This window comes from Tachysurus vachellii, chromosome 19, assembly GCF_030014155.1.
Source record: "Tachysurus vachellii isolate PV-2020 chromosome 19, HZAU_Pvac_v1, whole genome shotgun sequence".
NCBI classification, from domain to species: domain Eukaryota; kingdom Metazoa; phylum Chordata; class Actinopteri; order Siluriformes; family Bagridae; genus Tachysurus; species Tachysurus vachellii.
In genome coordinates, this window is record NC_083478.1 from 13406512 (window position 1) to 13425000 (window position 18489).

General features: G+C 39.6%; 1 protein-coding gene across 6 annotated transcripts in view; it reads right to left on the minus strand.

Annotated features, from left to right (window-relative positions):
* Nucleotides 1-18489, minus strand: part of tns2a (tensin 2a) — a 38160-nt gene that overhangs the window by 11812 nt on the left and 7859 nt on the right. For 4 of the 6 annotated variants that reach the window (XM_060894824.1, XM_060894823.1, XM_060894821.1 and 1 more), the window contains exons 2-12: nt 12880-12985; nt 12668-12705; nt 3953-3991; nt 3110-3151; nt 2952-3001; nt 2266-2449; nt 2100-2150; nt 1835-1957; nt 1434-1498; nt 861-944; nt 69-181 (exon numbers count right to left, since the gene is read on the minus strand). In XM_060894824.1, coding sequence (XP_060750807.1) covers nt 69-181; nt 861-944; nt 1434-1498; nt 1835-1957; nt 2100-2150; nt 2266-2449; nt 2952-3001; nt 3110-3151; nt 3953-3991; nt 12668-12705; nt 12880-12985 — 895 coding nt within the window. The remainder of the gene's footprint in view (nt 1-68; nt 182-860; nt 945-1433; nt 1499-1834; nt 1958-2099; nt 2151-2265; nt 2450-2951; nt 3002-3109; nt 3152-3952; nt 3992-12667; nt 12706-12879; nt 12986-18489) is intronic. The other 2 variants (XM_060894822.1, XM_060894827.1) reach the window with 2 other exon arrangements.

Here is an 18489-nt window from a genome sequence, read left to right on the forward strand (position 1 = left end):
CAATCACACACATGCCAACACTAAAACATTCCCATCAACGTGATACTCATATAAAGCTAAGGACTCACCTCCATCAGAATGAAAATTGGGGATGGTGGGAATGAGAACCTGATGGAGGAAAAGTGGACTGCTGTTCATCTTTATGGCCCCTGAGAGAAGTCCACCAAAATAGTATATATATCTGTAAAGAGAGAGCGAGAGAGAGAGAGAACACAACGGTTGTAACAGTCATGCCAATAAATGTATACTACTTGGGCTAAAGTTTGTGGACACCCGACCATTACACCAATATGTGTACCTTCCCCAAAATGTTGCCACAAAGTTGAGGTCACGCCACAATTAACTGAATGTAGCATTAAGATTTCTTTCACTGGAACTAAAAGGTCCAAACCTGGTCCAGAGTGATAATGCCCCTGTACACAAGTGAGACCTGTAAAGACATAAATTGTCATGGATAAAGTGTCCTGCACTAGAGCACTGACCTCAGCCCCACTGCACACCTTTGAGATGAACTGGAACAATGACTAGACCCCAGTCCTCCTCACCTGACCTCACCAATGCTCTAGTGGCTGGATGAGCACAAATCCACATATCACGTTCCAAAATCTAGTGGAAAACCTTCTCAGAAGAGTGAAGTCTATTATTATAGCACTGGGGGACTAAATCTGGAATGTGATGTTTAAAAAGCACATACAAGTGTGATGTTCTGGTGTTCACAAACCTTTGGTCATGTAGGATAACCAAATTTAATTGAGAGAGAGGGAGAAGTACAACAGAATGTCTGTAATGTATATAAAGGTCTGTTTAAGACAAAAAAGCGAAACCACATATAAAACCATACATATGAGGGAAAAAAACACCTGTTCTGAGAAGGCTGGAGAGAAGATGACACTTTGTCCTCACAAAATTTCCTCATTGCCAGTGTGCTGAGAGCCTGATCTGCCCTGTATGAAGACATACATATCAAGTATATATGACACATGAGGTTGTTAATGTTTACGCCCAAGTCTCAGCCTCATAGTTATTCTCCTGAGTATACTGTATACTTGTACTTAAGAAGAGATACCCTTTTGATTGTTGGTTTTGTTTTCATTCTGGACTTCTATCCCATTTCTCCTTCAATTTAGTTGCCACCAAAGTACCCTCACTAGTTAGAACTCTCTAGTAGTGAAAGCCCTGCTATAGATACTTATGGCATATCCAGGATTAAAACTGTGTTCTGCCGATAAGCACTTTCATTGTTGTGCCATTCAGTAGCATCAGATATTGATATTAACTTGATATTAAAATATCCATTCCTTCCAAACTACTCTGGAACACAGTATATTAGTTTTGGGTTATTTTCTTTTATTCAGTTATAATCTCTATCCTGTGTGATGGTTTATATGCTTCAAATATCAGTTTTGTGTGGAGAATTAAAATGGAGAATTCACCCTGCGGAGATCTTGCTGTAATGCATGTATGCTGCGACGATGACGCCTGTCTTTCCCTTGTTCCCCTGTAAAAAGAAATGTTTGAGCTTGTTAGAAAGGAAAAATTAGGTTTGATTACAGGAGATTTAAATTATAATAAATGTTACCTAAACATCATTTTTAAATAGCACATTCAAGTTGTTAAACTATGGTTATAGGATATTGTGGTTTTCTAACAGAAGACAGTATAAAACAAAGCATGAGTTGTTAAACTAGCTCTAGATGAAATGAATCATATTTGCTGTTCCTGTTATTATAATCTATATTATTATATTAGCATTTGAACAAGATAGTCTGTGGGTTCTGATAACTGCCTCTTGTCACCCTAAGTGTGCTTTCTCAAGACATTTATAACCTTTGACCTTGCAATGCAGGACCACCACATGCTGGGGGTCAGAGTTCAGCCATGTCTCCATGGCTTTGCACATGGAACAGATTTTGTCTAGTGGGGGTGCATGTAGATCTGGCCAGCCGAAGTCATGGACCTGAGAGAGGGAGAGAGACAGGGAGACAGAGACAGAGAGAGATAGGAATGGAATGATAATGATAGAGAACAAGAGAAATGAGCTTAGTTATGTCAAAACCTATTTCCTTGTAAAGGGATTATGAAAAGTCCAGTAAGTCTACCTTGGAGTTAAGTCGTGTGATGTCATGCCTTTTCTCAGACAAATTTAGTAACTGTACGGGACAGACGAGGAATTAGTACAAATTATAATTGCAAAGTAAATGCTTTAATTCCATATTCATTTCATTAATTAATTAATTACTGAATTGTAGAACCGGAGGTACTGACCAAAAACTTGTCCTGGTGTTTAGACTTGAGCATAGCTGCCACCTCTTTGAGATTGAGGCGATAACGCTGCTCATCCAGCAGAGGGGGAAAGAAGACAGAGATGATACGCTCAGTGATGTAGGTGAGGTCGAAGTCATAGTGGCGTTCCATCACCCTGTCCATCACCCGATCCACACTTAGACTCCTGAGAAGAGGGATGTTTAGAGTTCATTGTTGTTTGATTCTTTACATTTGTAACAGAAACTTTGGCTATAAATACGGGCGGTGAAGGTAGAGATAAGGATCCAGCTATTGATGAGAAGGAGTTCGGAATGCATTATGCTTCCAGCCCACAAAATTACAAACAGTCTTCCTTCAGTTTTTGGTAATGTGTTGAATTGGTGCACAAGTCATGTGGAGCGGATTTTGATATGAAACATCCAAGCTGTCAGACTGTTCCAGCAAAAATAACCAAGTGCTTAGTCACATGCTTGAGTGATGACTCTCTCCATATTACTCCGCACTCAAAGCCAAAACACATTAGCTCAATGAGCTTCAGCAGTTTCCTTCCACAGATAAAACCCACAAATTTATGGCCCAGGATGTTTGTAAAGAGTAACTGGCTCGAGGGCTCATGCAGGTCTGCTGCTGAAGAATGCTTTCTGTCTTACTGCTCTGTTGCATAGCGAAAACTCTGGAACATTTACCTGGGTAAAGTACTCCTCGGTTTGGTGTATGTCAGAGATTTGGTTGAGCCCTGAAGAAATGAAGCAAGATTAGATTATTATTATGTGTGACTATCACACATACTGTATCGGGTTGTACAAATACATTGAGAAAGAACGAAAGTTAAGAGCATTCTTACCAGATGCTGAATGTGTCGTGAGGATGTCGTTCCTCTCCGCTGCTGTAGATGAGAAGCAGGATAAGGCACCATAAACACAACCAACAGACAAGAATGTGTGTTTAGTTTGGCCCCCGATTTTACTGAATGCTAAAAGACTTTAGAGAAAATCTGGAAGAAAAATCACTTGGATGAATAATTGAAATTCTCTAGTAGCTTGGAGTCTCTTCTCCTGTCATCACTTCCAAAAGGAACAACGCTGATCTCCTTAGAAGTAAGTCTCTGTCAAACTCTTTCAGAAAATGTCTATAAGACAGCTTTGTCCTTTGCTCTCTGAAAAAAGTACTAGATCATAAATTTCCTTGTATAGATTAAGGTACATATGGTACATAAGGTATTGAACGCTACATGCACTTTTCTAGATAAAAGGAACATACTAACAGTACAAAAGGTGTATGATTGAGGGTACCACCAAAATGACAAGGCATGGCACACTTTTTTACTTTGATTGTGGAGCAAAAATGTACAGTACATTGATTTTTAATGTTTTCAGTCAAACATTAAAAATCAAGAGTTTAAAAAAATTTAGAACAAACATAATTAAAAGAGCTCTTTTTCACATCTGCGTGAATAACAGAGGGAGGAAATAAAGTGAGTGTTTAAGTGAGCAAATAACCAAAACAAGTGAAGTGAAGTGATTAGACTAGTCATCTAGCACAGACAAGAACTCCTAAAATGTAATGTTTATTCACTCATTCATTTATCTTCAGTAAGCAGTTCATCCTGGCCGTGGGTCCAGTGACTAATCTGTGACCACTGGGCACAAGGCATTTACTATACAGAATGAACGAAAATTCAACTCACCAAATCTGAGGATGGGGCCGGGGTACAGGGTGTGCTGGCCTGCAACAAAGAACAGTAACTTGATTAAGTAATATGGCAACATCCCCATCACCTACACATGTACTCATATACACACAGGCCTGCCACTATTCCCTTTCACCCCGTTACAATTCCTCCCTTCGTGTAGAGGATGAAAGGAAGGGAGTGGTGTGATAGGAAGGGGCAGAGGAAATGCTTCCTTACAGTGTCAGATAAGCTACAGGGTAAAAAAAACTCACATATGCTGTTGACTGTGTGTGTGTGTGTGTGTGTGTGTGTGTGTGTGTGTGTATGTGCGTGTGTGTGTGTGCGTGTGAGAGAGTGAGTGAGAGTTAGGCTTTGCACTTAAGGATTGTACATCACTGAGAACTGGAAATTGGGATTACCTTTGATCTTTCATGTGGACAAATAAAGCAAAGCAGTGGTAGGCTCAGATGGTCTGGGCAAGTTGTGTGTGTGTGTGTGTGTGTGTGTGTGTGCGCACGTGTGTGTGTGTGCGCGTGTGTTCTGACAGTCATGCTTATGTAATGGCCCATTGCTACAGTTTCTCCAGCCCCCCTTGAACACATCCGCTCCTGTGCTGCCCTGTTTGTTTGGCTACAGGAAAAGGGTTGAGGCCAATAGATCTCACTGTGCTGGCCCTGGTTTGGGACTTGGTGTGTGTATGCGTGAGAGGTTATCAGATTGTGTTAAACTTTGGTTGTATGACACACTGAAGAAACTAATGTATGACGCAGAATTCAGACTTGATGCATATTTGTGCTGTTTTCCAGGAAAGTGCTGTTTAAGCCTAAGTATTTGTAAAAAGTGGATAAGTGAGGGAGAGGGGGAAAAAGACAGGAGCCAGGAGAAGCTCTGATGTCAAACTAATTCTCTATGTTCTCTATGTACAGTGTGGTGTGTGTGTGTTGCTAGGTGGGCTCTGATTATTATACTGATTTTCCAAATGTCTTGGCTTAAGTCTGAAAATACCCAGGCAAAAGGATTTGTACATGTAACTCATGAGCAGCTCAATTCTCTGCTCTCTTACTTACTGCAAATCAATCTTGTGTAACAAATATACAGCACAATAGCAGTCTGGACACCTGCTCTGCACATAGAAGGGTTTTCTTCACCAATTCAATAAAGCACATATGTAATGATGCACTGACGTAGAAAAGTATTAAGCAATTTACATTCTTAACAGTATTTCGGTAGAAGCAGACCACCCAAGGCTTTACATTATACTTTGCAAATAGGCTCAGCACTTGTTAGCTATTTCTCACACAATTTGACTTAACTACTTTGCAATAAAAAACAATTAAAACATATAAATTTAATTTGCCTTAGAAACTCATTTCAGTCCTTGGCCTTTATCAAAATGCATAGTGTGTCCTAAACAGTCCTAATTTATATTATATTATATTATGTTATATTATATTATATATGCAAGATTAACATGATTGATTGCATGGGAAATGGGCAACTACTGCTGAAGTAAAACATTAGATGGTGTCTGTTTAAGTAATTAGTCTACATGAAATACAGACTACTGTCCTTCACAGTGAATAACTGTCTGTCGTTTTTAACATCCTACCCTCAGTTTAACCCACTTTCCACATGTCCAATATAGTCATATCATCATCAGGTCTGTTTCCGGTCAAAATCCATTACTGCCTTCCCTTCCAATGACCATCAGCCATTCTAATGCCACAAAAGTAGGTCTCCACTACGAGTAAACCTTGTTTCAATCGCAAACGTTCTACTTCATTTTCTCTTATTCTGTCCATTTGTAACTCCCTCAAAGCTCCCCTTTCCCCAATGCAAGGCTTTCCTCAGTCTTTTCACAGTGTGCTTCACTCTTGCTGGGTTGGGGGCCTGCAGCAGGGGAGCTTTATGCCAGAACAAACACACTAGATTCCATCTCGTGGGCCAACACTTATGCACTCATTTTCTGCAATGGCTTTTTTGCAATTTTCTGAATTGTGCCCTTCCTTCTTTTCTCTGTCTCTTTCTGGATTTTACAGGACAATTAGGAATGGCCCAACATTCGAGTGGACTTCCATCACTGAGAGATTAGGTTCTTGCATGCCATAATGGTAATCTTCAGACTGACTTGGCGGGAGGGTAGTATAAATATTTCTCGAGGCCAAATGAAACATTACATACTCTTATATAAAACTCGCTTGCTGAAGCAGGTCTCCAAATACAACACAACCTAACCATAATTTCAGAAAGATGTGTGTGAAGTGGCATGTAATACCTAGTCTATTCAGACAGCCATAAACATTCCAGATGATTAACACTGCCTGATGTCATATTAAGTTTAATACAAGGCAATGTGTGTATGTGTGAGCGCGTGTGTGTGTGTCCACTGTGAGGTTTGAGACCCTGTATAATGTAAAACATGAGGCCTATCCCCAATCCCCAAAAAAGTGATCTAAAGTAAACACAGACAAGTGTCAATACAGATGCTGCAGGTAAATCCATTGGGAAAACTGCTTTCTGAAGTTCTGGGTTTCAGGCTGGCTGAAATTGACCTTGATCCACCCAAAAAGCAATACGGTTGGGCTCTGGGCAAGATAGCTACTACATTCTTTATCCAAGAGGTGGACTATAAATGATGGAAGGGAGGGAGGGAGATAAAGACATAAGGATTAAGATATGAGTGGAGAAGAATGGGTGTGGTTTAAATTGAGATTGAATGATGGCTAGAGGAAGAGAAGGAAGGAAGGAGTGGAGGAAGTGTGGGAGGAGAGGGAGGGCAGACATTACCGCTGGTGTAAACAGCATCATTAATGAGATTAGTCAGGCTGGAATGTAGTAGGCAAAAAACACTGTGGTGGTGAGAAGGGGCTTTCCTTTCAAACCCACAACATTCCGAAATCCAATCTTCAAGTCAGCTGTGTTCAACAGATTCATCCCAAAATTGCGTGCATGGCTACTGTTCTACAAAAAAGGCTACCGATATACACACACACTACCTCTTCAACTACTGTAGAGATGTTTTTGTAGGCAAACTGCTACTGACTAACCCACTGTGGCGAAGTGTACGAATCGGGTTAACCCTTAACCCTCAGTTGCTCAGCTGTATAAAGTGAAATAAAAAAAGTAAGTCACTCTGGATAAGGATGCCAGAAGTGTAAACGTAACTGTAGGTGTTTTTATTAATAAGATGTACATAAGTACATCCAAAATAATATGTAAATATGTTTTGTTGTTGTTGTTTAAAATGGGATGATTGGACAGACCCTGTGTCAGAATCTAGACCTATACATGTAGAGAATCTCAGAAACCTATACACTCATCTCTGGGGAATTTTCTTTGTCATACCTAAAGAGATATTTGATCAATATAATTCACCTTTGTCTCATATGAACTGCAATATAGCAATGATGAAAGAAATCACAGACCTGCTTTTATGTGTATCTGAGATGTGGAAATATAACAAGGGGTAAAAACCTTGCAAAACATGCAGCATGATGAGGTAAGTATCCCTGAGGGGTGATAAGGATTTCAAAGCTGGACAGAACTGCAGTGAATTGTAAAGGTCAGGATGTGCATTCAGTTTACTGATTTCTTCTCAGAAGATTCCCAAATCTCATCATCTCCTCATCAGACTGGTTCTCACACATGCTCTTGGACCAGTTCCTAAGCAGCTGCTCCAATCTGACCTTGTTTATATGGAAGTGAACAGTGAAGAACATGAATTTGAGCTCAATTTTTGCTCCTTTTACCATAAGCACTTTAATTCATCTTGTTTATTTTGCTCAACCCCCTAATATCTCATTCTGCCAGCATAAACAGGAACTACAAATCATCCTGGGACAACAGTCATTCAACAACCAGGAAAGGGAGCCAAGACCAAAATAAATCAGTACATACACGCCTCCATTTATAAGATATCAACAGAAAAAACTAGCTTGGCTTGTTTACTGTCCGATTTGCTTATACTGTGACTTCAGGAAGGTTTTGTGAATATGGAGAAACAGTTCAACATAGAACCCTTAAAGTGTTCTTCAGTGTTTCTTTGTGGGTGAAAAACCCCAAGTTTCTATGTATCCTATCCTATTTATATTTATTTTCTGTTTCTATTTATCCTACAATAAATTCAAGCTTTCATTGTAGACAGAGCTCCATACAGAAACACACAACTAATAATAAAACCAAATTGAAATTTGAAAGCACTTCAATAATGATGGCACAAATGTTTTAAAAACGGATTCCATACAATCTAATCTGGGACACACTGTTCTAATGTACTTGATCTGTTTGAGATATGTGGAAAAACACATTGTACTTTCATACTTTCATTGTACTTAGTAACATAGAGTCTACATGTTAACTCATATGGAAAGCTACACATCACACCTCTATTCTCAACATAAACACGTGATGCATGGAACATCACCCTAAATGTCAGTACATGTACTGTTTATCACTTACATGACTAACACAATTAAATCACACCATTTATTACATACTGAATTTGACCAGCTGGATTAAAGTATACAGAGGAGCATCAGGTAATGTGGAGAAAGAAGAAGACAAATCTGTCAAATCTCAAGCTATGTTTTGGGTTTATCGGTATGGTACTGAAACGGCCTGCACGCACGCACACACACACACACACACACACACACACACACACACGGCAGTTACTGGAACTGTTGTCCTCCCAGCTCGCCTCATCCAACTGCTGCCACCACGGGAAATGAGGATTATTTTCCCCCCTAATATACCACTACAGGAAATGTTCCACCCCCCATACATTGTTCCCTACAGTTGTGACATTCCCTTTATCTTTAATCCTTTAATGCATGAACTTAAATCACATGTGGTAATGCTTCAAAAAAGCTTTTAATGCAAACTGAATCAAATTATAACTGATCACTTGAGGATATTTCTTCCCAGCAGGTCTCAACACAAAGATACAACCGCCATGTCTATTATTCCTACAGTAAAATACAGGAATCTCATTTAATTATGAATCTGAGGCTTCTCTCTTTTTTGCCTTCTTGTTTATGTAAATTGCAGTTTCGTCTTTAACAGCTTTTCTGGCACTTTTCATGTTATATGTTACATTGCACTTAAGTCAAAAGTGGGAAAAAAACGGCACTTAAAATAATGTCAGGTTTGAACTCTGCTGTGAGGTTTAAGCTACACATTGAAGAAGAAGTTAGCAACATGCTATCCAGCTAATGTTAGTAATATATGTGATTATTTTATAGTGTGTTTATCTTCTCACAACCACACAATGTTTAGTAGAGAAACTATGGTGTTATATTTACTGTTACTGTTTGAACCTCCATGTTGATAGACCTGACATCACACGCTCAGCTAAGGGTTTATAATCCCTTCCCGAGGGAGAGATTTTTCTTCTGTCTATCCTAGCCAGAGGTCAGAAATAAAGCTATGAGCAGCATTTGAAGGCTGCTAATAAGACAGATACCTATGCGAACATCTGCCCACACCTGCTTGGTATGTTAACAGATGATCAGTTGCAGAGGTAGAAGCCAGACTTTAGACTAAATTTTCCAGTCTGCCACGCAGATAAGATCTTATCACTTTCATGATGTGGGGAACATGTCTGTAGCTTCACTTTATATGCAATAATATGATTGTGCAGCCATGTGTAATGCAAACATTCAGGTTTACAGCTTCTAGAAAATCTCTTGTGTCATTTCCACATGTCCAGATACAAGAATTTAATCACAGAGAAGACATTTTATTCCCCTTGTTACACTATATATGCCTAAACTGATGTTCCTGGAAAGCATTTGGAGCAATTTGGAGTTTTTTCCCCCCATTGTCTCCGGCATACGTTACACCTACGCATGAGTCTCTTTGTTGCAAGATTTGAGATAAGTGCGTACCATGACCCAGACTTACGCACACTCTGTCTCACTATCTGTCTCTCTCGCACAACCACATAAATGCACAACCCAGAGGAAGAGCACAGACAAGTCTGATTCTATCTTTGTATTCAGGAAGAACCGTTTGAGAATAACAGCTCACAGAACACAGTTGGAGAGAAGATTTTTCCAGTGCCTTGATGTATGAGCCACTTTGTCTCATTGGGCAACATTGCTTGTGGTTTGAGGATCTTTACTGCTCACAGAATTGTTTGCAGATGCACCTTGATAGCAGTCGACTCATCTAACTGGAAAATTCAGGACAATTTCACCATAAACATGTGCTGACGTAAAGAAAACAAATTATTTCTTGACTCATCATATGAGTCACTCCAGACAATCTGCAGCCAGAGAGGGACTGGGACAAAGTGGTGGCCTTTATACACATTAAAGTGCTGGGGAAACGAATAACGATACCACACTAGAACTAAACCATGAGATGGCTTGTGATTAGTAATTTGCATGTCAGTATTGCCCGAGATGTTGTGAGTGTACTGCTTAGCAAGCCGTTTCCTAGAATATTCAATGCTCTAAAACACATTATTACTTCAATCATTAAGAATGGCTCAACATTTTAACTCCTTTACCTTTTCCTGTGAGCACAGACATTTTTCAAGATATGGAAAAGCATATTTGATGATTACACCGGGAGTTGAATATTTTCAGATCGATGTTAAATATTTTTGTGGTTATATGGATAAAAGACTTCAAACATAAAATGAACCAAAATTAAGATATTTACGATCATATTTTACTTGTGATAAACAAGTAAACGAGCTCAATGAGCTATATTTTAAGTTAGAATTGAATTGTTTGACCTAGATGATGAGGACAGGATTCCTTTTTGAGTCTGGTTTCTCTTAAGGTTTCTTCCTAACATCGTCTCACTGTTGTTTCTGGCTCCTTGGTGATAAAAGTATATATTTTAATTTCTGTCCAGATTTTTATATATTTCTGTTAAACTACTTTGTGATAATATCCACTGTTAAAAGCTCTATTCAAATGAAATAGATTCGAGATGAATAACATGCTACGTCACCAGCTGCCTTGATATGTTTTCTAATGCTTCAGAGCTGAAAGTAGTTTGAAAACCTCTCACTTTTATTATTCTGTGAAAAAATTTCTCTCTCTCTCTTTTTTTTTTTTTTAATTTTCGAGGTCAAAGGCTAAAATGTTAATATATCTGGATTCGGCATGAACCTAAATCCAAATGACTGCCATCTGTGCTCATGTACCATTATAAAAGGTTTGTCCTAAATCACTCTAACGCATGCATCAGATCTGTTTTACATTCCAGTAGGCCAGTAGGGAGAACGGAGGACGGATGAACAGTCAAATCAAATCACTTGTCAGCGAACAGCAGATTGCTTAAAGCTCAGCAGAACAACAGGGAACAGCTGACTCTCGTCCAAATGGGTCTTGCGTATTAGCGAGGGAGGACTGCAGTCACCGAGGGCTGCACAGCTTCAGCACGTTGGCAACTGCAGTCATGACTAAAGATATTAAACAAACGCTTCTTCAGTTCAAACATGTGGAAGCTATAATGACTTAGCACCAGACTTAATGCTAGCAGTCTTTTGGCACTGCTATTGATAGTTTTTGTTGAGCCAAGCCAGCGTTCAAGTGTCGCTTTTTTGTTCCCAGAATGGCAGTGGAGACTTTGATCTTGTCCTTGGCATTCAGATATGCCAAGTTCCTTTGTGTCTTCTTAGCCAGGTGGAGTGAAATGTTTTTCAAAAGCATCCCTTTGTTCATAGTCAATGCCAAGGTGTTGAAAGCTGGAGTGGTACTGAGCAGATAAGGGACTGGAAAGGCACTGTCTCAGTTCCTGATAGTTCCCCTGTGGGACTGGGACTGAGATGATCCCTATCGCTACAGAATGGCAGAAAAATTGGGACTCCCTGTTCCTTTTCTATACAAGACCTGCTGGGGTTAAACTGATAAACTTGTTTGTCCGGAAGTCAGAGATATTCAGCAATGTCATGCTCAGTACAGAACACAGTTGTAGTTAAATCCCAACAACTAGCTGATGTGTTTTACTTAGTGTAAATGATCATACATTTCATAAACACATCATCACACTGGCCAAAACAATAGGGTTCCTCCATAGTTCTTTGGAAAGCTGAAGATTTTAGATTTTAGGACATTTAGAACATTTCATGGCACAAACTAAAGAACCCTGATTGTCGTGCCAGACTAAATCTTTATTTTAAGAATGATTTTATTCGTCATTGGATAGAGAATTTCCATGACACTAAGCTTGACACGACATCCTGTGAAGTTCTTTAGCAAATAATGTGTTGCCACGTTCATTAAACCAAAACTGCTTCCTTTTGATTTTACTGAAATATACACAGAATGAGCGCATCAAGGGATGTCTAATGCTATGAGCCTAATTAAGCAACAGAGATTAATTTACAGGAACAGCTTCCAAAAAGTGATTTAGCCCTCGCCGTACTCTCGGCGTATCGCAGGAAGCTGCAGGCTTCTGCAGGCCAGGTCAGCCATGGTAGAGAAGGCATTCAGTGACTTGTCAATAAGTCATTCACGAGTGGAGCATGCGGGTGGGGTGCGGCTAGCCCCAACACAGAGGTCTTCAGAAAGAGCGAGAGAGAGAGAGAAATAGAGTGTGAGAGAGAGAGAGAGAGAGAGAGAGAGAGAGAGATAGAGAGTGTTAAGGTACCCAGGTTTTTACGTTTATGACCCTGATGGTATGTTGGCTATGAGACCAGAGAGAAACTTAAAAAAAAAAATAAAAAATCTGTTGAATAAATAAATAAAAATAATAACAGTAGGTACTTACCTTACTTTCACATTTCTTGTGAGTAGCTGTTTTGCAGACTGTAGATGACAGAGAATAAGATGTACAGATTTAAAAAACAACAACACAGAAGTAAATTTCAGGGTTTGCCATGCTTTGAGTAACAGTGTTCGACAGGAATCAGGACCTCACTGTAAAGTAATTAAGATGTTCCAGGGAAATAAAAGGTGACGGAATCAGGAGAAGAGACTCACCTCGGCAGAAGGATCCCAGACTTTCGATGTTTTGCTTGCACACCCCACACTGGCGCTTCTTCTTGAATGTTTTTTCCTTAAACTCATGGGGCTCGCCCTTCCCTGCCTAAAGAAAACAGATCTATTAAAGTCCAAGTCAATTACAATCTTCCTGAAGAAGCTAAAAAAAAAAAGAACAGCAACAAATCCTCATAGATCCACCTCTGTATTATATCAGCTTCTTTTTCTTTTTGATTGTATTTCTCATTCTCTCACATTTTGCTCTATACCTCTGATTTTGAACCAGGTCCTTTTCTTGTCTTTCTATAGAGTGTCTCACCTTTCCAAGTCCGGTAGAAGGACAAAACCTTTGCATAACACTTAATCTTGCAAAGACACACCTTGCCTTAAGAGACGCTGTACTGTTGGAGAACAGTGAATAACTGAACCATTTCGGTGATCCCTTTAGCCTTGCCTATTTCGGCACTGCTTATTTCTGATACACAAACCCACACCCACGCACTTAGAGATCTAATGAACACGGATGAAGTGTTGGGCTATATGCGCACCAACATTTTGCATTGTGCATGTGTGACGTCTGAGCTGAGGAGAATAAATCAGCTTTGTCTACAGCTGTGTGTTTTTCCGTTTGCCAGTGAAGGTAGAAGGAGCTCATTTCCACTCTGCGGAGCTGGGCACTGTTTGGACAGCTGTCAGGAGACACACTGCCTGCCCACTGGATGCCATACAGCACTGCAGTGTAGATGTGCAAAGCTTGGCAGCTTTCGCTGAATGACACACCCACACAATAGTGCCTTATACATCTGGGTGGATTTTTAAAACTGTTCTTGTCTTGTCTGTGAGGACAACACAATACAATACAACACAACACACTCACAAACACACCAGCGATGGGCAAATACCGTGATACTGGAGGACATTTTGACAATAGATGATATAAAAACGATATTTAACTGCACAACATCGGTGCCTTTTGTTGTTTTTTTTTAATGTAGGACAAATAATCACTAAATAAACAAAATAATAAGAAATAAATAAGAAAAATTAAAACATCACTAAAAGCGTAATAATGAATCATTTTTAATCATTAAAATGAATAACAATTAAAAAACAAAATGATAAAAAAAAGAAAGAAATGTTATGGGAATAATAATGGTGTTAGTCAGGGTTATAACATAAGTATAGAAAAATAAAATCTGCCCAATTCATGCTGTCTTCAAGCTGTAGATGGATAAGTAACACAGGTACTGAAATCCAGATAAAACAAGATCAAAACAAAGGGCTTAAAACATGACATTTGGAGAAGTGCAATTTCAGAACGTTTAAACTGGACATTCGAACACACGAGTCGTTGTGATGAAGAAGTTTCTTACTGTGTATCAGGAGGCTGCGAAAGAAATACACAGCTCTGAAAAGGCCACAGGGCTTCAGGTCTTCGTGTAAGAAAAGATCCTATAAATAAACAGCGATAGACGATGTGCTAGAAATCACCCGTCTTTCTCAAATCGCAATATTTTAGAAGCTGGATGTGTGATATGGTAAATATACACAGAGAGAAGAAGTGTTTACAGGAGTGTAAGATAAACTCTGCCAGATTACACTGACCAGATTGACTCTATAGCTCTAATAATCCAGCCTGCTTAATATGATCATCCTCAGGCATGTTTCCCTTTTACTTTTACTGCTTTTTAAAAAACAAAACAAACCCCAAAAAAATGTAGGTTAAAAAAAATGCAATCTCTCCCAGGTGCATTTTTATCTATCAAAAAAATATATATACAGTATATATATTATATTACTACAGTAAACCTTATCGAATGAAAATAACTGAATTTATCTATCATAATCAGAATAAACCATAATGTAAAATTATTCAACTTATTTCTTAATCTAAACCTAGTTGGATAATCTGATTAATTGTAAGCATACATTTTTCAGAAAGAAGTGAAATGATCTGTAAATAAAGGAGGAAATTATAAACCTAAAAACCTAAACGCTCTGGTGTGCTTGAGTATATGGAACAAGCCTCTTACCTTTTAAAACCAATCGCTCCCAAGACTCCCACAAACAACAGTGGAAAAATGATAAACAGGCTTAAACGCCACTCTAAACCAGCACTAACTATCCGTACAGGTCAATCACCCCCTCTAGCACTTCTCCTCCAAGCTTTTCTAGCCAACACGCTGTGGTGTGATTGTCTCCGGCCGGCTGTGCTGCCCAGCCAGAAGTGTGTTGACGGCATCTGTCCTGGACGTGGCCTTCTCGCTCGATCTGGAGTACGCACAACGGGAGCCTGTTCACATAATTTTAGCCACCCAAACGCTCTTTAGTCAAAAGATGGCCTTTAAGAGCGAGGACCCTCCCCTTCCTTGCTTCACTTCAAGCCCAAATGAAAGAACAGAAGAGGAATTGAAGAAAGTAAAGGACAATCTGGACACACGGACAGAAATAGACACCACAAGCAGATACACGGGCCGAAAAGCAGAGCATGCCCAGCTTTGACCTCTCATACCGTCATTCTAGAAGGTTTTTCATGAGCACTGGTTAAGATTTACTACAAAGATGACTTTACACCTTGTTCAGTGATGCAACACAAAATTGTAGCACAATGGACCAAAACTCTCATCTATCCAAAGTGAGCAAAACTAATGTGTCAGGGTTTAAACAACATGTGAGGAACATCCCTGTGCTGGTAAATTAGAACAGTGACGAATCCCTTCGAGACCCAGTACTGCTGCAATTCCCAAATTCCCCTGGATCTGAACAAGACGAAATGGGTTACAATAAATAACCCCACCGTTTATACTGTCCGAGACTTAAAGCAGTGTTTAATACAGTTGATGTAGACCTTGATTACTTGATTGTGGGCTGTGTGATGCCCCCTTTCATTATACTCAGGAGTGGCTCAGCAGGGGACACGTGTGTGTGTGTGTATGTGTGTGTGTGTGTGTGTGTGTGTGTGTACCCCCAATTGTAGCCTCAATGAATCAGTGTGTCTCAACAGGGTGGGACAGTAAAAAGAAGGAACTGACTGTATAATTGTGTGTATGTGTGTTATAGAATTGGGTGGACATGGTGTGTGTGCGTGTCCTTGTGTGTGTAGGGTGGGACAGGCAGTAGGGGAACAGAGACTGCCTGTTCCAGAGATGAGGTCAGCACAGCACTGCTATAAGTTTCCTGCCCTCTCGTCCCCTCGACCTTCCCAACACATCATGCAAGTTTCCATGCCACTGGCTCTTCATAAACTCTCTAAAACCTCTATTACAGATTATGGAGTGCAGATTAAACATCTGCCCGTTATAACCTACCTTCCTGGACACAGAACCACGAAGTATAAGGAAACTTCACCACTTTAGTGACACTTTTTATGCTGGTTTTTTTTTTTAGGTTGTTCTATAATTTCACAGTAAAACACTTGGCTTCATTCATTTCTTTCAACATTTCATTATTGGCTCAGCTGTATTTGTAATTAAAAAAGTTCCACTGGGATATTTTACATCAGTATATATAACTGATTTTACATAACTGTACGGAGAAAAGGCTAAAAAAACAGGTCAGTTTCTACTGGTGTAACTCCATATACACCTGCATCATACCATCCGTGCAAATAAGAGCATTACAGAAGACAAACATACGAGATAAAGCTGTTCTCATTACTTTCATGCATCAATCATCGTAAGAAGCTTCTCTGATTAACTCAAAGAAGGTAATATGGTGATTATTCCTAACATCCTAACATGGGATACACTGAGCAGGATGTTCTCTTTTCCAGCTGTACGTTCACTGTGCTGTACACTATAGACCTGTGTCATGTCAGACTGCACACACTATTTACACACACTCTATTAGAAGGAGCTTTTTTTCATCAAGGACAAACTTGAAGGACACAATGTTATCAGCTTACAGAGCTTTCTCTTTCCTCAAGGACTGATACATGCATCAGGAAAGGTGGATCTCTCAGAGTCACCAAACACACAAGCCAGACACAGCACGAACAAAAATACACGTGCATGGACAGTTTTGCCAAGCTATTGTTCATAACATCCTATTACTCGATAAGTGAAAGCACCTGGCTTTTTATCTGTTCATGAGTCTAACTAATTTTTTATGCACAGTTTAATTTCATCGCATTAAAATAAGCACTTTTTTGCTGCTATTATTTAGGTCCAATTGTCCACCTACAGGTCAGAGTCAAGGTAAAACAATACACAAAGATTTTCTGACTGGTCGCATTTAACCTATAATAAAATATTTCTAGCCTGATTTGTATGGTCTCATGCAGGAAGACTTTCCCCATCCACAGGAAATGACAAGACTTTTCACACTTGAAATAACCCTGGGTCACTTTACACAGGGTTAACGATAATCCTGTCTAATTAATAATCTGATGTGTCATATTGTACATTCCTAAACCTTGGGTTAATGCACTTACTGTATATGTATTTTTGCAGGGTGGGTTAACAAACTATGATGGGATAAATACTGCACATGTCAAGTTTAAATAGCAGCTTGTCTCCTGCCTCATAAATCCTTTTTAATAATCTATAACGGTTAAAAATAAAACTTTGTTCCTACTGATGCACTTTCTCTCTTATTATTTGACAATATTTTTCTTTCAAGTGCTGCTGTACAGCATTCCTGTTATTGTACAAAGCAGGTGATATGAGGCACTACATTTACAGCATTTTCTCTCATTGTACACAACTGACCAATTGAGGGTTATCTTAGCGTAGGTTAGCATTGCTGAGGTGCCCTGAATCCTGGGATTCAAACCCACAGCCTTCTGATCAATAGTCTACCGCCTTAACCACTAGGCTACAACATCCACCGGCTGGACACTTTGCTTTACACTGTCCACCTTTAACACCAGGTTTAACACCCCACAATGGATTTAGAATGACGATAACCCAGGATTAATGTAATAGCCTTGATGTGCTACACGACCCAACTGAACGCCTATTTTAGTTACGAGGAATGGTGTTCATTCCTCCAGTGCAGGTCCAGAGACGGGTAGACTTTGCAGCCAAGGCAAAGTGCAGCTGTTTATCTGTTGATATTATTTTTTCTTGTCTTTCTTGCTGTGACAGTTTAGTCATTTCCTTTCACAGACGTTTTTCTTCGAAATTCACTGGGATTACAAAATATGAAAGCAATTTTCACTTGGCTGTTACCGATGTGATCACTGCTGCTATAACAACTGCAGTTATCACCACACTGCCAGCCAGCACATTTACATCAGTGTGTGGATTTCCCTTTGGTAAACAGCTGTTTTCTCTCATCTGCAGCTAGATGCGAGTTAAAGCAGGTCAGATAAATCTCTGCTAGAAGTCTGTTAGGTCCAAAATACCCGTCAAAATACCACAGAAAGAGAAACAAGATTCTCTCCGAACATCAGAGGTAATGAAAGTCAATCATCTGTGAGGTATTTTAGCAAATCCTCAGTGTTACAGCACCACACTGCTCAGCAAGGTCTAAAAGGGGTTTAGTTTAAATCTGATCAACACTCTTCCAAATGTTTGCTATAAATGTTGGCTGTTTGTATGCAGGCTGCGTATTCAGGAACGTGCCAAAATACCACAGTCTCCACAAAACGGCCACTGTGCTCAGAGG